Consider the following 26,889-nt stretch of genomic DNA (forward strand, 5'->3'; position numbering starts at 1 on the left):
CCCACTGCAGGGTCTCAGACAGGTACAGGCTCAAGCTGGGGGAACAGAATCTTTAAATGTAAATTGTGTTGGCTGACAGTGGGTATTTTAATTACTTATATGAGAATACTTTATTAATAAAGGGGGACATTTTTTACCATTTGAAAATAACCCAAAATATTATGACACACTCTAAAGACATAATCCAGAAGCAGGGAAAGAACTGCTACATGGTATGGAAAGAATGAATAAAGGGATAAAATTATTGTTCTTCTGTCTTAGTCATGCCCCATGAGAAGTCTCATTTTATCAGTAGGTAAATATGAACTGAGTTTTACTAGGTGCCAGACAGTCTGCCAAGCATGCTGCAGGCATTACTTACTGCTCGCCACCCTGTAAGGTTGGGAATGTCATAGGTTTGGAAATGCTACCTTCTAGAAGTTAATTTGCCCTGGGAATTAGAACCTAGGTTGCCCCAACTCTAAAGTCCATGCCTTTATATAATGCAAAATATTCTCCCAAAGATCATAGGTACAACCTATGTCCAACCTCCTTAGCATAATATGTATGTCCCTTTTTGACTTGGTCCTTTTTTAGTCTTCCAACTGTATCTCCTTTCATTTCCTAATATATTCTCTCTCCTCTGGCTATAATAGACTCCTTAAATTCCTTAAGATCCTTTTTTTCTATATGTTTATATTAGTACACGAAAGATGACCTGGCAACACAGAGGAAGAGAATACAACTGGGCAACTAAGACACATTTGTGAAAGAAGAGATTTAAGCTGGACTTTGAGAAACAGATATGGTATAAACTGCATAGCTTTAAAAAAAGAAAAAATATTCAGAAACTGCTAGGTGTTTAAGACGTTCATTGGTGTTTTGTTTTGTCTTGTTTTGCTTTTAAGGGCTGACATAGTGGTCAGTAAAGTGCAAACGATTATATACGGCTAATGAGTACAAAAGCAAAATTTCAGAGTAAGGCAGTCTGGCTTCAGAGTCCATATGTAAATCACAAGGACACCAGGGGAAGAAATACGGCATCAAATAAGTTGGAATATAAGATTTTGCCTAATAGACCCTGGGTCCATGTGAAACTAGATTATATGACCTTCAGGTATTTCATTAAATTATTAAGTAATTCTGTATAAAATATTTGTAAAAACCAACAGTTTTCTTTTTTCAATTTTAATTAGATTCATAGATCTGTTCCTTTACTATTTTTTCCTTTTTTTAAATTAATATTTATTTTATTACAGTATAGTGGATTTACAATGTTGTGCCAATTTTTGCTAATCAACAGAGTAACACAGTTTTATATGTGTGTACACACACACACACACACACACACACGCACACACTTTGGTATTATTTTCCATCATGGTCTATCCCAGGAAATTGGCTGTAGTCCCCTGTGCTATACAGTAGGACCTTGCTGTCTATCCATTCTAAATGTAAGTTTGCATCTACTGATCTCAAACTCATTTTACTATTACAAAAAAAGCCCACATCTTTAAGTTTTGATGTATTTATTTCTTGAAATAATTGGAATACTGTGTACAAAATGTTTTAAATAATATCATACCAGGGCTCTCTAACAAAGAAAATACTACTGTAATTTCCTCACACTAGCATATACTTCTCAATTTTCTGTTTACATATCAAACACTATTTAATTCCCTAGTCAGACATGTAAGCACATATATATTGGGTAGATTACAGAATCTCCCGATCTGAACCTGTACTGCAGCCCTTCAAAGACGTTTAATAAAAGGAAGCGTGAGTATGTGTATACCACACATGCACTCATACACACATGAGGTTCCATGAGCTGTTCAAGTTGAATCTAAACGCGCTGCTTTTTTCTAAACCGTGTTAGCCACGTTACACTTAAATACAGACAGAGAAGTAAGCAACACACACACTTTCTACTTGGGAGGAGTGATTTAACCTTAGGTCTCTTTAATTACTTTCTACAACAGAAAGTCACTATTTCCCTGATTTTTCCTTAGGAACTTTGTCCTCTTCTCAGCAGTCTTCTCAGGGCTCCCTTCACATCCTTGTTCCTCAGAGTATATATCAGGGGGTTGAGTGTGGGGGTGACAACAGTATAAAAGAGTGTAAGGAACTTGCCCTGACTTCGGCCATAGGATCTCTTTGGTTGAATGTATATGGCCGAGCTGGGCCCAAAGAAGAGGAACACCACCAGTAGATGGGAACCACAGGTCCCGAGAGCCTTGCGCCAAGCTTGGACGGACTTAATTTTCATCACGGCTTGGACAATGAATCCGTAGGAGACCAATATCAATGCCACAGGAAGAAGAAGGAGGACTAACGTGGCCACAAAAAGCTGGACTTCATTTGCTTGGATGTCCACACAGGCCAACTTGACCATGGCGGGCACTTCACAGAAGAAGTGGTGCAGGTGGCGGTGTCCACATCGAGGAAGCCGAAGGGTGATGGTTCCTTGGATGAGAGTGTTTCCTACTCCACTGAGCCATGCTACTCCTGCTAAGGCCTTGCAAAATGATGGGTGCATGATGCTAGTGTAATTAAGAGGTCTGCAGACTGCCACGTAGCGGTCAAATGCCATGATGGTAAGGAGAACACACTCAGTGGAGCCCAGGGAGAGGGACACATAGAGTTGTATGGCACGGCCCACTGGCGTGATGGTCTTGGCTGGTCGCTTCAGGTTCCAGAGGAGCTGGGGGACGATGCTGGTGGTGAGGCAAAGGTCAAGAGAGGAGAGATTTGTGAGGAAGAAATACATAGGTGTGTGAAGTCTGCAGTCCAGGCAGGAGACCAGGATGATGGCTGTGTTGCCCAGGAGGGTCAAAAGATAGGATATCAACACCACCACGAAAAGGAGGACCTCCAATTGAGGCTGGTCTGAGAATCCAAGCAAAATAAAATCTCCCCCAGAGGTTTCATCGTTTTGTTCCATTAGTCTGTTCTTGTAAAAGAGAAAAATGAACTTGGAATTCAGTTGAGGGAAATAGCACTATTACTATTTACTTATAATATTTCAAGTGCTTAGATTTGTTTTTTTTTTTACTGGTGAATTTTTCCAAAGGAAAAAAGTCAATGATTAAAAAGGTATTTTTTATTTTTTATCTTTTAAAGGTATTTTTTAAAATAAAGGCATTCTTTTGTGTCATGATTCTTGACTCAATAAATATTTGACCTTTTTTTCATGTAACCACCCTTTTTGCCACTTTTTTGATAGTTATTATTAAAGGTAATTTTCTTAAAGAAGAAAAGAAGCTTTCAGTTTGGGTGGCTATATAATTCTGTGAGTAGAAGTGGGAGGGGGAAAGGGTAGGAAAATAAACACCTGGTATGAAATGAATAATGAGTGATCGTTTCTACAGAAATTATAAGGCAAAAATAATGGGCAACAGTGAGATAGTGGATCAGAAAAACAAATGGAATATATTTTGCATCTTTTGTTACTCTCAAAGCAGGTTATGATAATATTTCTTACAACTGATTATCTGATTAGAGTGTGACATAGGGTCAGCTACAGGTGAATTTCAATATACAAGGACACTAAATAATTTTATAAGTTATTTAGCAACTGACATGATTTGTTGTAAGTTTCTATATCTCAAAGTTGATGGGAAAAAAGATATTTGTGATACATGCACATAAAAACAAAGATGCACAAACTCAGATATGCACACATTTGTCTGGTTTTTTATTTTAAAAATTTAGATAAAAAAGGTAAAAACTCACCCACACACAAAGACAAGGTACTGGCATTTGGCAAATTAATGAAAAGGCAAAATATGTCTTTGTCACCCATTTTATGCTCTGCAGGACAAAACCAATCTGAATTATTAATATATTCCACCAAACCTCTTCACTTACCATTATTCTACAAGATCACCATTTGAGTCCCCAAATTTTATGCTCTAATGACAGTATCTTATTGAGTCATTTACTTTTAGGAATAATAAAAGCTAAATTTGTCAGTTTATTCAGCTATACTTTAAAAAGTAAAATTTTGTCTTAAATGGGATATATAGGAGTTCCCATTGTGGCTCAGTGGGTTAAGAACCCAATTTAGTGTCTGTGAGGATGCATGTTCGATCCCTGGCCTCACTCAGTGGGTTAAGGATCCAGTGTGCTTCACAGATGCAGCTCGGATCCTTCATTGTTGGGCCTATGGAATTAACAGCTGCAGCTCAGATTTGACCCCAGCCCAGGAACTTCCATATGCCACAGATGCAGGCTTTAAAAGAAAAAGAAAAAAAAACTAAATAGGATGTATACAATATTGAGATTTTATTTTTTAATTTTACTGAAGAATAACTGACAAAATTATATGTACTTAAAGTGTACAACATGATAACTTGATATTTATATATTGCAGAAATTAGAAAGATCAGGAAAATTAACATACTCCTCCCCTCACATAATTAACATAGTTAACTCTTTGCTCTCTGTGAGGTGAGAATGCTTCTGATCTACTTTCAGCAACTTCCAACTATACCACACCACATTACTAACTAAAGTTACCATGCCCTAAGTTAGCTCCTCAGAACTCCTTCTTTTAATTGAAAATATGTACTCTTTGACCTACATTCCCCATTTACTCCTTCCCCACACCCTCCAGAACTCAGTTATATCCTCTATTCTCTATTTCTTTGAAACTGTTTTTTTTTAATTCACCACATAAGTGATATCATATAGTATTTTCATACACGTTGTAGCAAATGGCAGGATATCCTTCTTTCTCATGGCTAAATACTAGATAGATAGATAGACAGATAGATAGATAGACAGACAGACAGACAGATCAAACTCATTTTCTTTATCCATCCCGCCAGTGAAGAACATTAAGGTTATTTCCATATCCTAGCTATTGTGAATAATGATGCAATAGACATGACGTGCAGATGTCCCTTTTTATATATATACATATATCAGTCTCTGAAATACTGATTTCAATATTGTCAAATATATCCAGGATTGGGATTGCTGGATCATACGGTAGCACAATTTTTAATTTTTTGAGGAACTGTCATACTGCTTTCCAGAATGGCGGTACCATTCTACATTCCCACCTGTAGTGTATAAAGGTCAGCTAAATTTGAATATTTTAAATTCCAGAGCTAATTTTTTTTTCATTTAGAGCTAAACATTTAAATTTGCATAGTTTATAAAGAGTTCTACTAGGAAAATTTTAAATTCATGCTATAAATATTCCTACATTCTGCATATTCCTGATTCTATATAACATAAAATACTAATCTATTCCACACTGATGAGTTGTAGCTTTAGTCATTAAGAGTCATATTTCAGTAGTTTCAACAAATACTCAGATCAAATCCAAGCATAAGAGGTTATTCCCATCACCTCTGAAATAACATACTTTACATTCTTTTTAAAAATTTAGAATTCATCTCAAGAGTGACCACTTTCAGAATATAATATCTTTCCAAGTAAATTTACATGTTTCCCAACATACATAAAGGGAAGTTCAGGAATTAGCAATTTTTAGCTTAGTATCAAAATTCAAAATCACACACTTTAGTGGGATGTTAGATTCAAAGGCAACTAGAAACAAATTCTTGGTATTTAAGTTTTACAAAAAAGAATAACATGAATGTAGGTGCTTATGAGTGTACTATTTATTATGACAGTCATAAATGATGTCAAAATCATCTAATTATTTCTCTCATATCTTTCTATTACAATACTCTGACATATTTTTAAAACATTCGGATTACAAGGAATTTTCAAGTGGATCCTTCTATTCCCAGTCATTACTTTATACTAACTTCCATTATGTTGAAAAATACTCTCTCCCGTCCACTGAGAACCAGCTTATAAACTGAAGGTGAGATGTGTAGGCATTTCCCTTCTCCAATTCAAGTCTAAGACATATAGCTTGAAAAGAGTTTTTTAACAGGATCTGAGAGAGTGGTCGAAGATTAAGGATTGAATATATATATATATATATATATATATATGCATATATGTGTATGTGTGTGTGTAGCTTGAAAAGAGTTTCTGAATAGAATCTGGGGAGAATAGTCAGAGATTAGTGGATGTATGTGACTATACATATAAAATTTCAACCCACAAAATAGGATTGAAAACAGCTATCACTCCAAATCTGAAACATGAAAAAGGCTACCAAGTGCTATTTGGAAAAAAGAAACATCTAGAGGAAAATCTTTTTCCTTTGGGCAAAAAGTCCCAGACCTTTCTTTCCCTCATGCAGGTTTCTGATCATTTCCATGGTGAGAACACTGGTTCTATTTGACACAGATGCATAGAGGTCAGACCTCAGAAAGGACTCCTGAAAGGGAATCTCCAGGAGAGACAGAGTGAGTCATTCGAGCACCATGCTGACTAATGTACCCGGAGGCCACTCAAGAGGGAGACAGATGTGGTGGCCTGAGAAACCAAGACAGGTTACTCACATCCGCTAGGTCACCCCTGCCCTGGCTTTGGCTTGGTCAGCACGCAGAAGAGAAGAGTGGTGACAAGACTTCAGCGTGTTACAATTGCTCCCCTGAAGCAGCTAGCACAGACCAATGCCTATGAGCTAGATGAAAGTACATGTTTCTTGAGCTGTAGTCCTCAGAGAAAATCAGATGAGAAAAAAGTCAGAAGCACATAGGATATAGATGCTTAAGACCTGGGGGATCTGTATCTCCAAGTTGCTAATTAACCTGGCATTGTAGAGTGTCCAGAACAGGGCTTTCTCAAGAGAGAAGCATGAAGAAAGGCGTTTCCCAACTGGACATCTGTTTAATCACCAGAATATCACAAATTCTGTCACTCACACCCCAGCCCCTCCAATTTATGTGTTCTTATAATAGTCTTTCCTGGGGATTAAGAAAAGAAAAAACCTATGGCATTGCTATTAGAATTTAGCTACATAATTGGATGAGTGAGACTTGTTTCTCTTTTGTAGCCAGTGGTTTTCATTAACAAGTATAAATAGTCTTCAATGTCAATTAATATTAACCATAACACAAGTCCCTGAGTAATACTTTACTACAAGAATACACCAAATTATCTGAATAAATTCCATAGTATTGGCCATTAAACATGTTTATAATTTTACCTTAAGTTAAACTGGTATGATGAACATTTTTATAAATAAATATAAGCTTTCAAATTAAGTTTTCATATATTACTTTATAGATATAACTTTGTTTCCTTATTTATTTATTTATTTTTAGGGCCGCACCCACAGCTTATGGAAGTTCCCAGGATAGGGGTCAAATCGGAGCTGTAGCTGCTGGCCGATGCCACAGCCACAGCAACACCAGATCTGAGCCATGTCTGCAACCTACACCACAGCTCACGGCAATGCCTTATCCTTAATCCACTAAGCCAGTTCAGGGATCGAACCTGCGTCCTCACGGATTCTAGTCAGATTTGTTTCCGCTGAGCCGCAATGGGAACCCCTGACATTGCTATATTTAAAGGAGCTGAAAACATACATATTTCTTTTTTTTTGTCTTTTTTTTTTTTGTCTTTTTTTTTTTTTTTTTTTTGCCATTTCTTGGGCCGCTCCCGCGGCATATGGAGGTTCCCAGGCTAGGGGTCGAATCGGAGCTGTAGCCACCGGCCTACACCAGAGCCACAGCAACGCAGGATCCGAGCCGCGTCTGCAACCTACACCACAGCTCAGGGCAACGTGAGATCGTTAACCCACTGAGCAAGGCCAGGGACCGAACCCGCAACCTCATGGTTCCTAGTCGGATTCGTTAACCACTGCGCCACGACGGGAACTCCTAAATATCCATATTTCTAATGTCAGTGCATAAGAGTGCCCCCACTCATTCCAATTCAGCAATTAATTCTGCCTTACAATCTGCTAGGTTAAAAAAAAGTACGTATCACGATGGCTTTTGATTCACCTTACATAAACCTTCCAAATACTAAGTTTGTACAAGTATTCATCTGTATTTTCTCCAATTATGAAAGCAAGAGCCATATTTTGCAGTAAAGTCTTTACCTAGTTAATTCTTTTATGTATATTCATTAAATTGGTTAGCCAGAGATCTAATATTACCATTATTTTAGTGGATCATAATTTGACCCATTAAATAATATATTAATTCCTCACTGATTTGTAGGACTAAATGTTTTCTGGTGATCATTATTGTTGTTGAACATTAATGATTAAGCACAAGTAAATATATTTAATTGAAAGATAGTATTGAAGCGAGTTATCCAGTAGCACTTTCTGAGTTGAAATACTACATATTAGAATGATATGTTGCTTTCCAGGTAGTCAGAGTTTAGTGCTAGAAAAGCAATCTCTAGATGTGTTGCCATTGTGGCCTTTTAATTTAATACTGATCAGTTATTATCAGCACATAAAGGAATCTTAAAGCCAGTCTATAATTTTCCAAAGGCATCTGTGGTGTTGTGTAAGATTAGGTTGTGATGATGAATGTCGGAGTAATCTAAAATATCACACAAATCAGTAATTGAGTTCTTCATCCTGATTCAAAAGGAAGGCCAATATTTTCCATATTCAGAATGTGTTTCTCAAGTAGCCTTTCAAGGGAGAAAGAACTGTTACTGGTGCCAGTAATGCCAACTATTTTAATGCTATATAAATGAACTTGAAAATTTATTGCTTTGGATTAAGGCTTTGTCTTCCATGGAAATTTGTAAAAATATGTAATAGAAAATAGATTTTTTTTGGTTTGTTTGTTTGTTTTTGGTTTTTAGGGCTGCACCCAAGGCACATGGAGCTTCCCAGGCCAGGGATCAAATCAAAGCTACAGCTGCCAGCCCACATCACAGCCACAGAAATGCCAGATGCAAGCTGTGTCTGCAACCTACACCACAGCTTATGGCAGGGCCAGATCCTTAACCCAGGGAGTGAGGCCAGGGATCAAACCTGCATCCTCCTGGATTCTAGTCGGGTTCGTTAACTGTTGAACCACAACGGGAACTCCAGAAAATAGATTTTTTATCAACAGAATATGATTTGAATTGGACTAAATATTTCATAAGAAGTATACTTTTTGGAAAGGAAGAGAGTAAACGTCCAGAGGGAAGGACCAGCTACTAATTATTAAATGGAATCCTTTACAACAGGGAGACTCTAATGCATAAATGGGTTACACAAGTGATGGCTGAAAACCCAAACAGTGGAATGTGAGTTAACCCGGAAATTAGAAACAACTAGCAGCCATTACCACTACTGGACTTAAAGAAGCAAAAGTAGCAAAAGGACCGGGATCCCCTGAGGGAAGCAGGGACAAGAGTAAGCCTGCCAGGGAAGCTGGAACCAAAAAAGGGATCGCCACCCCAGCTAGGAAAGCCTCCCACAGCCCAATGGAAGGAAGAAATACCCTGGCTTCTCTTTTCATTTTAGTCTCAAGCCAGGGTCTCCCAGGTGAGAACTGGTTGATACAGAAACCTGGGCAAAGCAGCCTTTGGGCACCAGCCCTCTTATGATACAGAACAGTGTTGGAAAAGGAGAAGGAATGACCCTGCTGAGGGCAAAAAGCCCAGGACTGGCACAACTCGCAAATATTTCTATCTCCTTTTGGTGGTGAGAAAGGTTACAGAAGGAAGAACATGACAGAGTCTGTACGTCCGTTGTTTCTAATGTTTACAACCACGTCCCTCATCAGAAATATTTTTGGTCAGGCAAACCCAATACATGAACACTTTTATTTTCAAATTATACACATGTATTATATAATATATTTATATCCTTTGTAAAATATAAACTACGCCCCAATGGGTCATTACTTCATGGGATGTACCCCATCTACTTTAGAGACAGCTACAGAAAAACCTCTTCTATTCTTCTAAAAGTGGTAACAATACTGTGTGTAGATCATAATTTCTTTCTGATATGAAGGTATTATGTTTAACCACTTATTAAATGAGTTTGTGAATTTGCAATACTCTCTCCTTTTACACTAGAAAGCAGAGTCCACTTCGTCCCCATCATTCCCTATTTCCCTGAAGTCTATAGGTCATTACTTAGATCCTCAGTAACTGCATATTAACCTGATGCAGGTATATACAGATGTCAGCACACCATGCACAAAACTGAGTTTGGCAAACAAAAAAAAAAGTTTAGCGAGTTACCATTGTGGCTCAACAGAATCGAACCCGATTAGTATCCATGAGGATTTGGGTTCAATCCCTGGCCTTGCTCAGTAGGTTAAGGTCTGGCGTTTCCACAAGCTGCTGTAGGTTGTAAACACGGCTTGGATTTGGTGTTGCTGTGTCCATGGTATAGGCTGGCAGCTGCAGCTCCAGTTCAACCCCTAGCCCAAGAACTTCCATATGCCACCGGTTCGACCCTAAACAAACAAACAAAAGTTAAATGAATTAATTTTTTAGAACAAGTATTTCAAGGGAGTTCCATTGTGGTGCAGCAGGTTAAGGATCTGGCATTGTCACTGCAGCTGCTTGGGTTGCTGATGTGGCACAAGTTCAGTTCCTGACCTGGGAATTTCCACATACTATAGGAGTGGTCAAAAAATAAATAAAATAAGTATCTTAAGATACTATCTAAATAATACTGGCACTTTTAATAGCATATATGATAGAAAGTAGGTGAAGTGACCTTAATGGGCTTTGCAAATGAGCAGAATGTAAGGATGATCTCATAGTCTGGAACTATAATTGTCCTTTCTGTTATCCCATACAGATGCCATCTCCTGTAACAACACGAAGGTATCTGACTTGGATAGCTTTACAACAAAATGCATGTGTACATGCATGTGTGTACTTAGAAGGTGTACGTCACTGACTGTCTTCCAGGGGAAACAGAAGCACAAGCCTCCGTGGCTCCTCTCTCTCCAGAGACCTAGCTCCCTCTCTAAAACAGAGACGGGAAGGTACTTGGGAAGGAGAACTCCAGAGGTGTGTGCTGAGGAAGCGAGCTAATACCATCCATCTGCAGAGAGCCTGAGCCGCGAGATCCCAGGAGAGAGTGAGCTGACAAACTGCCTACCTGCGATTCCTCCACTGCCTGTCCTGGATCTGTGACCGTGATGGAACTTTTCATCAAAGCCACCAACAGCCTCTATAGCTGGATTGCCATTCTTTCTATAAGGTAGGTCTTTCTTTAGCATGTTATGGGGGAAAGGGGAATTTATTTTTAAAATTGAGGAAATCCAGAGCTAATTCCCTTTAGAAGTGAACAAAAGCAGTTTTTCAATATATACACCAACATTGACCATATTTTTAATTACGGAAATTGTCTACCTTCTTCTTTTCACAGACATGAGCCCCACTTTCTTCATCTTGATTAACAACAGGAATGTGAAAGGGGGAGAAAGTAGTTTCAGTGCAGTGTCTGCTTGGAAAATATTGTTATTCTTGCAACATAAATACACAAGGAAACACTTGTGAAAATGTAGAATTATATCAAGCAAAATGAAGCCATTCATGTGCTGTCTTTTTTCTAGGAGACACTGAATCTTTCAACAGTTCCCTTACTCTTTACTGAATAGTAGAAGGTAAGGTCAATGTCAGATTTGGTGTACCATAACATCCAGGGCTTTTATTTTACCAGCAAAATACATGGCTAGATAGACAAATGTTAACAACCAAAGTGACTACCAGTATCAGTTTCCTTCTCTCAGTGTAATTCTGGAAAAAATATCTTCTACTCAAAACACATAATAGTTTCATCTTGGCAAAAAATCAAAATGAAACCTATTATTACCATTGATACCAAAGAAAATAAGCCATTATTCCCTTTAACTGGACTATGTAATAGTTGCCAGAGACCAGGTATAATCGCTGTGGGTTCTTAGAATTAAATTTTTATTTTCTAGTTGAGATATTTAAAGGACAATGAGAAATTTTCATTGGAGGTTTTCTTTGGTCATTCATGCCTGCAGTATGTAGAAGTTGCTGGGCCAGGGATCAAATCTGTGCCACAGCAGGGACCCAAGCATAACCTGTTTCACCACAAGAGAACTCCAATGGAGGGTATTGGGCGGGGGGTGGTTTGGAGTTGTTTGTTTTTAAGGAATCTACTAAGATTTAATTCCATGGGTAAATTACTATAGTCATTTTGGAGAGATCAGAATTGACTATTCAGAATTACAAATTTTCATAACTACATTCCTTGATCTTTGCAAGTTAATAGTTTAAAACACACTTCTAAATTCTACACAATTTATTTTATGAAAGGTCAACAGATTATTTTAGGTGGCTGAATTCATGTACTCCTGTAAGTAAAGCATATTAAAGCATAAGGACTATAGATGCCACCAGGGAGAAGAGCTTGCTTGCTGGAGGCTCTGAATTAGATTTTTCTAAAGAGCAATATTTATAAAGTTGGAAGACTAATGACTCAAATAGGGAGATCACAAAAGTTTTCCTTTATCATCAGGTCACTATAATTATTCACTTCACAGAAAAACAATGAATATTAAATAACCCTATCTGATGGTCGCTGTTTGAAAATTCTAACTGTTCTTATTTAGTCTCTGTGTCTCCAATTCTATACATTTCTCTTTCAGATTCTTGATCATGTGATGTATCTTTCAGATTATCTGTTGTATTTATTGTCTATCATATCTATATATGCAATGATCAACTTATTTTCAACATCTTGCTTTTTCACAGTCTGCACACTATGGCCTGTGTATTTTATCTTCAGAGAGTTTGGGATATATCTCAAGTCTGTTTTGTATGTGATCTAATGTCAACCCTATGCTTATATATTTCCTTTCAATGAATTTGATGCTCTCAAGACTGTATTTGTCTCCTTCTTTGTAACAGACCCAGCTACTACATTTTTTAATTTCACATAATTTTCTTTTGTCTGTTCTCTCTATATATAAAAATCGTGTCCAAATGCTCACTTTACTCAGTTTGTCATTTTTGCATTGGTTATGACCTCTGATCGCCTTCCCACAGGAAGAAAATCGGAATGACCAAGATTTTCTGTGAAAGGTGATTCACCGTTAAGCAATGAAAGGGACAAATTTTAGCACTCCGGCAGGTTTCGTCTTACTGGGCTTTTCTGACCAGCCCCGGCTGGAGATGGTTCTCCTTCTGGTCGTCTCTGTCACATACACTCTGACACTGACGGGGAACACGGTGATCATACTGGCCTCATACTTGTGCCCCAAACTCCACACACCCATGTATTTCTTCCTCTCCAATCTCTCCTTCCTGGACCTCTGTTTCACTACCAGTATTGTCCCACAAATGCTTTGGAATCTCAGGGGGCCTGCGAAGACCATCAGCTACGCTGGTTGTGTGCTCCAGCTCTACGTTGCTTTGGGGCTGGGCTCCACGGAGTGCGTCCTCCTGGCCGTTATGGCCTATGACCGCTTCAGTGCCATCTGTCGGCCCCTCCACTATGACGTTATCATGCACCCCAAGCTTCTCCAGCAGCTAGCAGCTCTGGCCTGGATCAGTGGTTTCGTGGAGGCCACAGTTCAGACCATCCTGGTTTTCCAGTTGTCTCTCTGCAGCCACCACAGGGTGGATGATTTCATGTGTGAGGTGCCGGCCCTGATTAAAAGCGCCTGTGTGAACACAAGCTTCCTGGAAAACGAGCTCGCCGTAGCCAGTGTCCTCTATGTTGTTGTACCTCTGGGGCTTATTCTGGTCTCTTACGGCTGGATTGTTAGGAGCGTGCTGAGGATAAAATCTGCCCAAGGCAGGAGGAAAGCATGTGGGACCTGTGGGTCCCACCTGCTTGTAGTGGTTTTGTTCTTTGGAAGCATCATTTCCGTCTACATCCAACCCAAGAGCAAATACACACAGAATCACAGTAAATTCCTCACCCTCTTCTACACTGTGGTGACACCCGCACTTAATCCTTTGATCTACACCTTGAGAAACAAAGAGGTTAAGTGGGCGCTAAGAGGATTACTGAGAAGAGTTCCTTGTTAGGGAGAAATGTGAAGTATACTCACATCATTCCTCAGATATTGGAGAATTCCTCCAATTATGGGTTCCCCTTTCATAGACAAGAATCACAGTTACATCTCCTAAATAAAATGGCCTGAAATTTTCTTTCAATGACATCCCGAAGTTACTTATCCTAAATCCTTAAATCCTTACCCTGAGCCCTTCTACTTGCTCTCTCCAGAATTGCTGTCTATCTCCCTCTCCCCCCTCCCCAGCTGTTTTGTAAAGATTCTATGAACAAATAAACCAACATATAAGGTATGTGCTTGTGTACACATATTACATTTTCGTAAATCCTGAAGTTACTGCTCTAGTGGTTAATTGATGACAGGAACGATACGGTTACGACAGATCTATTTTCTCATCACGGAAGTGACTCTTTTGCCTCTTGGAGGAAAGCTGGGATTATAGCTGCAGAAGTTGGGGCTCACGTGAGAACTTCCTACTGCTCTCCAGGTCTCACATTTGATAGTTCGACAGACAGTTACACACAATTACACATAATTACACACAAGTGTAAAGGGTCCACTGGAAAACACACAATTATCTAATAGTTTTTTCTTATTTGGGGAATTGTTGATTCCTGCTCATTCAGCAGAGGCATCTGGGACTAAGTAAATGCCGGGATTTTTCTGATCTCTCCCACCTACAGAGGAAGCCTCCAAGGGATATGAGCCATGGGACTGAATATTTCTCTTATATCCATGTCGTGTCAGTGCAGAACTGCTCTCACTATCTTTTGATCAATCATTTATTTAGCTCTATACCTGGAATCTAAGCAACGATGCAAACACTATTTTAAATATTGTTGTTTAATCTGAATATTTAAATTTGACAAGCAAAACAGATTTCTTTACCAAAAAAAAAAGTCTTTGTCATTTATATATTATTCACTGTTGTGGATATTATCATTTTATAGTATTTATAAAATTGTTTTTCTTCACACTGAACATAATTTTTTAAAATCTATTCTAATAACATACTTTAAAATCTTGGTAATATTTTCAATTTAAAAATATTGGGAGGAGTTCCCGTCATGGTTCAGTGGTTAACAAACCCGACCAGCATTCATGAGGACACAGATTCCATCCCTGGCCTCACTCAGTAGGTCAAGGATCCCATGCTGCCATGAGCTGTGGCACAGATTGCAGATGTGGCTCAGATGCTGCATCGCTGTGGTGTAGGCCGCCAGCTGTAGCTGCAATTGGACCCCTAGCTTGGGAGCCTCTATGTGCCATGGGTACAGCCCTAAAAATACAAAATATATATATTGGGTTAAGAATCTGACGCAGCAGCTCCAGTCCCCTGTGGAGATGCAGGTTCAAGCCCTGGTCCAACACCGTGTGTTAAAGGATCCGACATGGATTCAGTCCCTGGCCTGGAAACTTCCATATGCCATGGGTATGGCCAAAGATTAGATAGATAGATAGATTCAACTAAATATTCAGATTGTTTCATCACACACATATATCACATTTTGTTTAGTTAAGGATATCTGTATTGTTTTAAATTTCTTAATATTTCAAACAATGCTACAACAAACAACCTTTTGTTTAGATCCTAGTTTTTATGTGAGGGTGATTTTATGTAATAGATAACTACAAGTGTAATTGCTCTTTTAAAGGATATGCTCGTTAAACACAAAAAATTAATCGATACTACAAAATTTTTCTACAGGGTAACACTATTCATTTACACTCCCACCAAGATTGTATGAGAAAACTCATTGCCTACCCTCCATTTGACAAGTGAGGTAGTTAGAATTTAACATTTAGAAATTTTGCCAAACTAAAATCTGGAAAACCCTCATTGTCTCCACTTGTAACACTGAAATGATTCCACTGTTTTCCTCCTACAACCTGTTATATAGTTACTGTGTTAAAAGATTTTCTGACTTGAAATAATATCTGTATTCCTGAAATAAGCTTTATTTGTCTGTGATGTACTCTTTTTAGAATATTACTTTTATATGGACCAGTCTTTTAAGAGCTATGTAAAATTGTTATATTTATATTTAGAGGTGAGATTGGCCAATAATTTCATTTTCTTATGTCATCCATGGTCTGTTTATGCATCAAGGTTACACTACTCTCATAAACTGTAGAGCAACTTCTTATTTCTTTTTTTTTTTTTTGAAAGAATGTTTTATTTATTTATTTATTTATTTATTGTCTTTTTGCCATTTCTTGGGCCGCTCCCGTGGCATATGGAGGTTCCCAGGCTAGGGGTCAAATCGGAGCTGTAGCCGCAGGCCTACGCCAGAGCTACAGCAAGTCAGATACCTTCGTGTTGTTACAGGAGATGGCATCTATATGGGATAACAGAAAGGACAACTAAATTTCGGGCTGTGAGAACATCCTTACATTCTGGTCATTTGCAAAGCCAATTAAGGTCATTCACCTACTTTCTGTCACACATGCTACTGAAAGTGTCAGTATTATTTTGATAGTATCTTATAATACTTACTTTATTTTATTTGACCACTCCCATGGCATATGGAAATTCCCGGGCCAGGAGTTGAACCCAAGATGCTCCAGTAACAATGCCAGGTCCTTACCCTGCTGGGCCACAAGGGAACTCCCTTGAAATACTTATTTTTAAAAATGAATTCATTAAACTTTTCTGTTGTTGTTGTTAGCAAAACTCAGTTTTTTGTATGGTGAGCCGACATCTGTATATACCCGCATCAGGTTCATATGCAGTTACTGAAGATCTAAGTAATGACCGATAGACCTCTGGGAAATAGGAAATGATGGGACAAAGTGGACTCTGCCCTCTAGTATAAAAGGAGAGAGTATTGCAAATTCAAGAACTCTTTTCAGAAGTGGTTAAAAAGACCGCCTTCATATCAGAAAGGAATTATGATCTACACACAGCATTGTTATCACTTTTAGAAGAATAGACGAGGTTTTTCTGTAGCTGTCTCTAAAGTAGGTGGAGTACATCCCCTGAAGTGATGATCCATGGGGGCGTAGTTTATGTTTTACTAATGATATAAACATACATGTGGAATAATACATGCACCCACGTTGAAAATGACAGTGTTCATGTATGGGGGTTGCCTGTCCAAAAATGTTTCTGATGAGGGACGTGGTTGTAAACATTAGAAACAATGGACGTACAGACTCTGTCATGTTCTTCCTTCTTTAACTTTTCCCTCAACTATAGCACCACCAAAAGGGGATAGATATTTGTGAGGTGTGCCAGTCCTGGGCTTTTTGCCCTCAGATTCGTTCCTTCTCCCTTTCCAACACTGTTCTGTATCATAGGAGGGCAGGTTCCCAAAGGCTGCTTTGCCCAGGCTCCAGTATCAACCAGTTCTCACCTGGGAGACCCTGGCTTGAGACTAAAATGAAAAGAGAAGCCAGGGTATTTCTTCCTTCCACTGGGCTGTGAGAGGCTTTCCTAGCTGGGGTGCTGATCCCCTTTTTTGGTCCCAGCTCCCCTGGCAGGCTTACTCTTGTCCCTGCTTCCCCCAGGGGACCCCGGTCCTTTTGCTACTTTTGCTTCTTTAAGTCCAGTAGTGGTAGTGGCTGCCAGCTGTTTCTAATTTCCAGGTCAACTCACATTCCACTGTTTGGGTTTTCAGCCACCACTTGTGTAACCCATTTATGCATTAGAGTCTCCCTGTTGCAAAGGATTCCATTTAATAATTAGTAGCCGGTCCCTCCCTCTGGACATTTACTCTCTTCCTTTCCAAAAAGTATACTTCTGAGGAAATACTTCGTCCGATTCAAATCATGATCTGTTGACTTCAAAAAGCTGTTTTCTATTAAACATGTTTATGAATTTCCACGGAAGACAAACCCTTAATCCAAAGCAATGGATTTTTAAGTTGGATTTAGATAGCGTCAAAATGGTTGGCGGTCCTGGCACCAGGAACAGCTCTTTCTCCCTTGAAAGGCTACTTGAGAAGCACTTGTTCTGAACATGGAAAATATTGGCCTTCCTTTTGAATCAGGATCAAGAGCTCAATGACTGTTGTATGACATTATAGATTACTCCGACATTCATTATCATAACCTGATTTTACCCAGTGCCGCAAATGCCTTTGGAAAATTATTGACCGGTGTTAAGATTCCTTTATGTGCTGCCAATAACGGATCAGTATTAAATTAAAAGGCCACAAGGCCAACAAATCTACAGATTGCTTTTCTAGCCCTAAGCTCTGTCTGCCTGAAAGTCAATGTATCATTCTAATACGTAGTGTTTCAACTCTCAAAAAGTACTTCTGGATAACTGACTTCACTGCTGTCTCTCAATTAAATATATTTCCTTGTGCTTAATCATTCATGTTCAGCAGCAATAACAATCCCCAGAAAATATCGGGTCTCCCAAATCAGTGAGGAATTAATGTATTATTTAATGGGTCAAATTATGATCCACTAAAATAGTGATAACGTTAGATCTCTGGCTAACCAATTTAACGAGAATATACATAAAAGGATTAAGTAGGTAAAGATTGGACTGCAAAATATGACTCTTATTCTCACAATAGGAGAAAATACAGGTGAACACTTGCACAAACTTAGTATTTGGAAGGTTTCCATAAGGCACATCAGAAGCCATCGTGGTAGGTACTTTTTTACCTAGCAAATCATACGACAGAAAGAATCACCAAATTGGAATGAGTGGGGGCTCTCTTATGCACTGACATTATTAGGCATATGGACGTTTTCAACTCCTTTCTATTTAGCAGCGTTCTATCTGTACAGAACTGTATGAGAAGATCAGTGTAAAGCCTGCAGTTTGTTATAAAAATGTTCATCACAGCAGTTTAACTTATGGGGTAAAATTAGAAACATGTTTAATGGCCAATACTATGGAGTTTATTCAGATAACTTGGTATATTCTTGTAGTAAAGTATTCCTCAGGCACTGGTGCCCTGGATAATATCAATTGACATTGAAAATTATTTATTCTTGTTCATGAAAACCACTGGTTGCAAAAGAGAAGCAAGTCTCACTTATCCAATTATGTAGCTAAATTCTGAGAGCAATAGGTTTTTTTTTCTTTTCTTCACCCCCAGGAAAGACTATTATAAGAACACATAAATTGGAGGGGCTGGGGTATGAGTGACAGATTTGTGATATTCTGGTGATTAAACAGATGTCCAGTTGGGAAACGCCTTTCTTCATGCTTCTCTCTTGAGAAAGCCCTGTTCTGGACACTCTACAATGCCAGGTTAATTAGCAACTTGGAGATACAGATCCCCCAGGTCTTAAGCATCTATATCCTATGTGCTTCTGACTTTTTTCTCATCTGATTTTCTCTGAGGACTACAGCTCAAGAAACATGTACTTTCATCTAGCTCATAGGCATTGGTCTGTGCTAGCTGCTTCAGGGGAGCAATTGTAACACGCTGAAGTCTTGTCACCACTCTTCTCTTCTGCGTGCTGACCAAGCCAAAGCCAGGGCAGGGGTGACCTAGCGGATGTGAGTAACCTGTCTTGGTTTCTCAGGCCACCGCATCTGTCTCCCTCTTGAGTGGCCTCCGGGTACATTAGTCAGCATGGTGCTCGAATGACTCACTCTGTCTCTCCTGGAGATTCCCTTTCAGGAGTCCTTTCTGAGGTCTGACCTCTATGCATCTGTGTCAAATAGAACCAGTGTTCTCACCATGGAAATGGTCAGAAACCTGCATGAGGGAAAGAAAGGTCTGGGACTTTTTGCCCAAAGGAAAAAGATTTTCCTCTAGATGTTTCTTTTGTCCAAATAGCACTTGGTAGCCTTTTTTCATGTTTCGGATTTGGAGTGATAGCTGTTTTCAATCCTATATTGTGGGTTGAAATTTTATGTATATAGTCACATACTTCCACTAACCTCTGATCATTCTCCTCAGATGCTGTTCAGAAACCCCTTTCAAGGAACATACACTCAAAATATGCACACATGTATCTGCAGTTATATAGATAGACAATAGGTGTATAGTCAAACCTTAATCTTCAGCCACTCTCTCAGATCCCGTTAAGAGGCTCTTTTCAAGCTGTGTTTCCCTTTGAACTGAAGAAGGGAAATGTCTGCACATCTCACCTTCGATTTATAAGCTGGTTCTCAGTGGGCGGGAGGGAGTGAAGTTATTCTTCAACATAATCAGGGTAGAAAGTTAGTAAAAGAAATGAGTGGGAATATGAGAATCCCCTTGAAGAATTCCTTGAGACCCAAATGTTTCAAAAACATGTTCGAATATTGTGATAGAAAGGTATGAGAGGAATATTTAGATGATTTTTGACTCTGACATACTACGTAGGACACTCATAAGCACCTACTTTCGTGTTATGCTTCTTTGTAAACCTTAAAAATCCAGAATTTGTTTCTCAAGTTGCTTTTGAATCTAACTTTCCATTAAATGATGTGATTCTGAATTTTGATACTGAGTTACAAATTGGTAATTCCTACACATCTCTTTATCTGTGTTGGGAAGCATGTACATTCATTCTTAGGAAGATATCATATCCTGAAAGGGGTCAATCATGAGATGAATTCTAATTTTTTTTTTTTTGTCTTTTTGTTATTTCTTTTGGCCGCTCCCGCGGCATATGGAGGTTCCCAGGCTAGGGGTCCAATCGGAGCTGTAGCCGCCGGCCTACGCCAGAGCCACAGCAACGTGGGACCCCAGCCACATCTGCAACCTACACCACAGCTCATGGCAACGCCGGATCATTAACCCACTGAGCAAGGGCAGGGACCGAACCCTCAACCTCATGGTTCCTAGTCGGATTTGTTAACCACTGCGCCACGACGGGAACTCCTGAATTCTAAATTTTTAAAAAAGAATGTAAAGTATGTTATTTCCTGAGGTGATGGGAATAACTTCTTCTTCTTCTCCTTCTTCTTCTTGTCGTCCTCCTTCCTTTTTCTCTTCTTCTTCCTCTTCTTCCTCTCCTTCTCCTTCTTTTTCTTTTTAGGGCTTCATCCTTGATATGGAAGTTCCCAGGCTAGGAACCAAATTGGAGCTGCACATCCACAGCAATGTGGGCCCTAGCTGCGTCCATGACCTACACAACAGATCATGGCAATGCTGGATTCTGAAGCCACTGATTGAGGCCAGGGATTGAATGCACATCCTCATGGATGCTATTAGGGTTTGTAACCACTGAACCACAATGGGAATTCCTGGAATAACTTTTTATGCTTGCATTTGATCTGAGTATTCGATCTGAAATCTGACTTTTAATGACTAAAGCTACAACTCCTTACTGTGGGATAAATTACTATTTTCCATTAAATAGCATTAATGTAATAGAATGTGCAGAATGTGGGAATCTATACAGCATGATTTTCAAGTTGTCTTAGAATTCTTTATGAACTATGCAAATTTAAACATTTAGCTTTAAATGAAAAAAAAAGCATTTATCTCTAGATTTTAAAATATTAAAATTTAGTTGACCTTTGTATACTATGGGTGGGGATGAAAAATGGTACAGCCATTCTGGAAAACAGTATGGCAATTCCTCAAAAAATTAAAAATTGAACTACCCTATGATCCAGCAATACCATTCCTGGATACATTTGACAATATTGAAATCAGTATCTCGACGAGACAGCTGCACACCATGGCAATTGCACCATTATTCACAATAGTTAGGAGATGGAAATAACCCACCTGTTCTTCACTAGAAGGATGGCTAAGGAAAATGAGATCTATCCATCTATCTAACATCTCTCATCTGTCTACCTAGTATTCAGCCATGAGAAAGAAGGAAATCCTGCCATTTGCTGCAACAAGTATGAAAACACTATATGATATCACTGATCTAGTGAATTTAAAACAATAAGTACATAGACAAGGAGAATAGAGAATAGAACTGTGGGTTCTGGAGGCGTTGGGGGGGGATAAATGGGGGATGTGGGTCAAAAGGTACAAATTTTTATTTACAAGAATAAGTGCTGAAGATCTCACAGTGGCTCAGCGGGTTAAGAACTTGACAGTGTCTGTGGCATAGGCCACAGATGCAGCCTTAAAGAAATCGTTAACAAACTGTTAAGAATAAGTTCTGAGGGAGTTCCCATCGTGGCTCAGTGGAAACCAATCTGACCAACATCCATGAGGATGCAGTTTCGATCCCTGGCCTTGCTCAGTGGGTTAAGGATCCGGAGTTGCCATGAGCTGTGGTGTAGGTTGCAGACTAGGCTTGGATCTGGCATTGCTGTGGCTGTGGACTAAGCCAGTGGCTACAGCTCCAATTGGACCCCTAGCCTGGGAACCTCCATATGCTGCAGGTGTGGCCCTAAAAAGACAAAAAAGAAAAAGAAAAGAAGAAGTTCTGAGGAGCTAATGTACAGCATGGCAACTTTAGCTATTAACATGGCATGGCATACTCGAAAGTGGCTGAAAGTTGATCCTAAGCATGCTCACCACACCCAGAGAAAAGAGGTAACTATTTCCCTAAGTTAATGTTCCTGATCGTGGTCATCATGCTGCAGTATATACATACAACAAGTTAACACGTTGTACACTTTAAGTACATATAATTTTATTTGTCAATTATTCTTCAATAAAGTTAAAAAACTAAAATCTTAACATTGTCTACATCCCATTTAAGATACACTTTTACTTTTTAAAGGTATAGCTCTACCCAAATAAACTGACAAATTTAGCTTTTCTTATTCCTAAAGCTAAATGACTCAATAAAATACTGACGATAAAGCATAAAATGTGTGGGTACAGATGGCAGTATTGTAGAAAAACAGTAAGTGAAGGTCTGGTGGCATATGTTATTATCCAGGTTGGCTTCGTTCTGCAGAAGATAAAATGGGTGGTAAAGACATATTTTGCCTTTTGGGGAATTTATGAAATACCAGTACCTTGTCTGAATGGGTATGCATGGTGAGTTTTTACCTTTTTAAGTCTAAATGTTAACATTGTATCAAAAATTGAACAAATGTGTGCACATCTGAGCTTGTGCATCTGTGTTTCATGTGCATGTATCACAAATATCTTTTTTTCCCATCGACTTTGAGATATCAAAACTTGTGGTAAGGAATCATGTCAGCTGCTAAATAACTTAAAAAATTATTTAGCTTCTCTGTATCTTGAAATTCACCTGCAGCTGACCCTATATCACACTCTACTCAGAGAAGTGGTTGTAAGAAACAGTATCATAACCTGCTTTGTCTGTGAGTAACAAAAGATGCAAAATATCTTCCACTTGTTTTTCTGATCCACTACCTCACCGTAATCCATTACTTTTGCCTTGTAATTTCTGCAGAAACTGTGATCACTCATAATCCATTTCATATTGGGTGTTTAAATAAGCTTTAGCATTCCTCCCCCTTTTCTCTCCTACTTCTACTAACAGAACTGTATAGCCACCCAAACTGAAAGTGTCTCTTTTTTTCTCTGAAAATAATACCTTTAATAATAATTATCCAAAAGTGGGAAAAAGAGGAGGGTCACATGAAAAAAAATGAGGATAGGTCAAATATTTATTGAGTCAAGAATGATGACACAAAAGAATGCTTTGGTTTTAAAAAATACTTTTTGTTTTTTTTTGTGTTTTTTAGTTTTTTGTTTGTTTGTTTGTTTTTTGTCTTTTTAGTGCCACACCCATGGCATATGGAGGTTCCCAGGCTAGGGGTAGAATCAGAGCTGCAGCTGCCAGCCTACACCACAGCCATATTAACATGGGGAACTGAGCCCAGTCTGTGACCTACAATACAACTCACAGCAATGCCGGGTTCTTAACCCACGGAGTGAAGCCAGGGATCAAACCTTCATCCTCATGGATATTAGTCAGGTTTGTTTCCAATGAGCCATGATGGGAACTCCAAAAACATTTACCTTTTTAATAATTGTCTTTTTTTTCTTTCCCTGTGAAAATTCACCAGGAAAAAAAAATTAAGCACTTACTAGAAATATTATAAGTGAATAGTAATAGTGCTATTTCCCTCAACTGAATTCCATATCCATTTTTCTCTTTTACAAGAACAGACTAATGGAACAAAACAATGAAACCTCTGGGGGAGATTTTATTTTGCTTGGATTCTCAGACCAGCCTCAATTGGAGGTCCTCCTTTTCGTGGTGGTGTTGATATCCTATCTTTTGACCCTCCTGGGCAACACAGCCATCATCCTGGTCTCCTGCCTGGACTGCAGACTTCACACACCTATGTATTTCTTCCTCACAAATCTCTCCTCTCTTGACCTTTGCCTCACCACCAGCATCGTCCCCCAGCTCCTCTGGAACCTGAAGGGACCAGCCAAGACCATCACGCCAGTGGGCTGTGCCATACAACTCTATGTGTCCCTCTCCCTGCGCTCCACTGAGTGTGTTCTCCTTACCATCATGGCATTTGACCGCTATGTGGCAGTCTGCAGACCTCTTAATTACACTAGCATCATGCACCCATCATTTTGCAAGGCCTTAGCAGGAGTAGCATGGCTCAGTGGAGTAGGAAACACTCTCATCCAAGGAACCATCACCCTTCGGCTTCCTCGATGTGGACACCGCCACCTGCACCACTTCTTCTGTGAAGTGCCCGCCATGGTCAAGTTGGCCTGTGTGGACATCCAAGCAAATGAAGTCCAGCTTTTTGTGGCCACGTTAGTCCTCCTTCTTCTTCCTGTGGCATTGATATTGGTCTCCTACGGATTCATTGTCCAAGCCGTGATGAAAATTAAGTCCGTCCAAGCTTGGCGCAAGGCTCTCGGGACCTGTGGTTCCCATCTACTGGTGGTGTTCCTCTTCTTTGGGCCCAGCTCGGCCATATACATTCAACCAAAGAGATCCTATGGCCGAAGTCAGGGCAAGTTCCTTACACTCTTTTATACTGTTGTCACCGCCACACTCAACCCCCTGATATATACTCTGCGGAACAAGGATGTGAAGGGAGCCCTGAGAAGACTGCTGAGAAGAGGACAAAGTTCCTAAGGAAAAATCAGGGAAATAGCGACTTTGTGTTGTGGAAAGTAATTAAAGAGACCTAAGATTAAATCACTCCTCCCAAGTAGAAAGAGTGTGTGTTGCTTACTTCTCTGTCTGTATTTAAGTATAATGTGGCTAACACAATTTAGAAAAAAGCAGCGCGTTTAGATTCAACTTGAACAGCTCATGGAACCTCATGTGTGTATGAGTGCATGTGTGTTATACACATACTCACGCTTCCTTTTATTAAACGTCTTTGAAGGGCTGCAGTACAGGTTCAGATCGGGAGATTCTGTAATCTACCCAATATATATGTGCTTACATGACTGACTAGGGAATTAAATAGTATTCAATATGCAAATAGAAAATTGAGACGTATATGCTCGTGTCAGGAAATTACTGTAGTATTTTCTTCTTCTTTTTTTTTTTTTTTTTTTTTTTTTTTTTTTTTTTTGTCTTTCTTGGGCCACTCCTGTGGCATATGGAAGTTCCCAGGCCAGGGGACAAATTGGAGCTGTAGCTGCTGGCTGATGCCACAGTCACAGCAACCAGATCCAAGCTGTGTCTGTAACCTACACCACAGCTCACAGCATTGCCGGATCCTTAACCCACTGATAGAGGCCAGGGATCATACCTTTGTCCTCATGGATACTAGGCAGGGTTGTTACCACTGAGCCACTATGGGAAACTCCTACTGTAGTATTTTCTTTGTAAAAGAGCCCCGGTACAATATTATTTAAAATATTTTATACATGGTATCGCAATTCAAGAAATGTATACAACAAAACTTAAAAATGTGGGCTTTTTTAAAATAGTAAAGGGAGTTTGTGGTCAGTAGATGCAAACTATTACATTTAGAGTGACTAGCAAGGTCCTACTACATAGCACAGGGAACTATATCCACTCTCCTGGGATAGACCATGATAGAAAATAATACAGGAGTTCCTGTCGTGGCGCAGTGGTTAACAAATCCGACTAGGAACCATGAGGTTGAGGGTTCAGTCCCTGCCCTTGCTCAGTGGGTTAACGATCCGGCATTGCCGTGAGCTGTGGTGTGGGTTGCAGACGCGGCTCGGATCCCGCATTGCTGTGGCTCTGGTGTAGGCCGGCGGTTACAGCTCCGATTCGACCCCTACCCTGGGAATCTCCATATGCCACGGGAGCGGCCCAAGAAATAGCAAAAAAAAAGACAAAAAAAAAAAAAAAAAGAAAAGAAAATAATACAAAAACTATATATATATATATAATACACATAAACATACATTATGACTCAGTCACTTTGCAGTACAGCAGTATAGCAGACATTGCACAACATTCTAAATCAACTATACTTTAATAAAATAAATAAATATTAATTTTAAAAAAGGAAAAAGGAACAAAAATAGTAAAGGACCAGATCTGTGAATCTACCTAAAATTATGAAAAAAGAAAAATATTTGTTTTTACAAATATTTTATATAGAATTACCTAATGTAATGAGATGCCTAAAACTTTTATAATTTCAGATGGACCCAGGGTCTACTAGGCAAAATCTTGCATTCAGTCTTATTCGATGCAGTAACTCTTCCCCTGGTGTCTTTGTGATTGTAAAATTCATGGGCTCTGAAGCCAGACTGCCTTGCTTTGCAATTTGGCTTTTGTACTCACTAGCTACATACAATCCTCTGCTCTTTACTGACCTCTTTGTGCCTCAGTTGAATTACCCAACGGGTTTGCAGTAAGACTTCAAGAAATTCACTCATGCAGAGTTCTTTAATAACTACTCATGGCGGCACTAGTCATTGCCGGGTAAGTCTCAGAGGTTGTGAACACACTTTCGGAAACAGTGTGATGATCCACAGCCTCCAGACTCTTCACACTCTTCCTCCATCATCCTTAACCTGTGCTTGGTTGGTTGGTTTGTGACCGTCTTTTACTTTGCATCCTCCTGTACACTGTACCTCTTTTTCAGTTTGCTGGAAGTGCTAAGACCAACCCAAATCTCTCTTTACTTCACATCTCTTTGGGTGATATGCTCTCTGCTATGCCATAGCTCCTCACCCCAGCCCAGGGAGCTCATGGAGTTCCCCTTCTAGCTCCCAGGCACAGAAAGTGTTGCTATCTATGACCGAATTTCTAAAATCTGCAAACGGTTTTCTTCATACTTTCATTT

At 39.3% G+C, this 26,889-nt stretch overlaps 4 protein-coding genes across 4 annotated transcripts in view; 2 read left to right on the top strand and 2 right to left on the bottom strand.

The window, feature by feature from the left end:
• Nucleotides 1-26,889, bottom strand: part of LOC146401418 (uncharacterized) — a 274,139-nt gene that overhangs the window by 151,019 nt on the left and 96,231 nt on the right. The window lies entirely within an intron of this gene.
• Nucleotides 1,988-2,923, bottom strand: LOC110258580 (olfactory receptor 2G6-like). The gene has a single exon (XM_084970381.1). It carries the CDS (start codon nt 2,921-2,923, stop codon nt 1,988-1,990), a length of 936 nt encoding a protein of 311 aa, XP_084826507.1.
• On the top strand, nt 10,734-16,992 carry LOC146401424 (olfactory receptor 2G3-like). Its single transcript, XM_084970382.1, has 3 exons — nt 10,734-11,044; nt 11,213-11,450; nt 12,865-16,992. The coding sequence occupies exon 3, from the start codon at nt 12,919-12,921 to the stop codon at nt 13,849-13,851; it is 933 nt and encodes a 310-aa protein (XP_084826508.1). The 5' UTR covers nt 10,734-11,044; nt 11,213-11,450; nt 12,865-12,918; the 3' UTR covers nt 13,852-16,992.
• Nucleotides 23,808-24,743, top strand: LOC146401425 (olfactory receptor 2G6-like). Its single transcript, XM_084970383.1, has one exon. The coding sequence runs from the start codon at nt 23,808-23,810 to the stop codon at nt 24,741-24,743; it is 936 nt and encodes a 311-aa protein (XP_084826509.1).

The sequence above is a fragment of the Sus scrofa genome, chromosome 7 (assembly GCF_054392235.1).
Source record: "Sus scrofa isolate SSC_HxYL_T2T_F1_AM1 chromosome 7, Sscrofa_HxYL_maternal_Yorkshire_Landrace_v2.0, whole genome shotgun sequence".
Taxonomy (NCBI): Eukaryota; Metazoa; Chordata; class Mammalia; order Artiodactyla; family Suidae; genus Sus; species Sus scrofa.

Bases quoted from the DNA above. Each gene is read 5' to 3' on its own strand.
- LOC110258580 (XM_084970381.1), bottom strand. From the start codon at position 2,923: ATGGAACAAAACGATGAAACCTCTGGGGGAGATTTTATTTTGCTTGGA.
- LOC146401424 (XM_084970382.1), top strand. From the start codon at position 12,919: ATGAAAGGGACAAATTTTAGCACTCCGGCAGGTTTCGTCTTACTGGGC.
- LOC146401425 (XM_084970383.1), top strand. From the start codon at position 23,808: ATGGAACAAAACAATGAAACCTCTGGGGGAGATTTTATTTTGCTTGGA.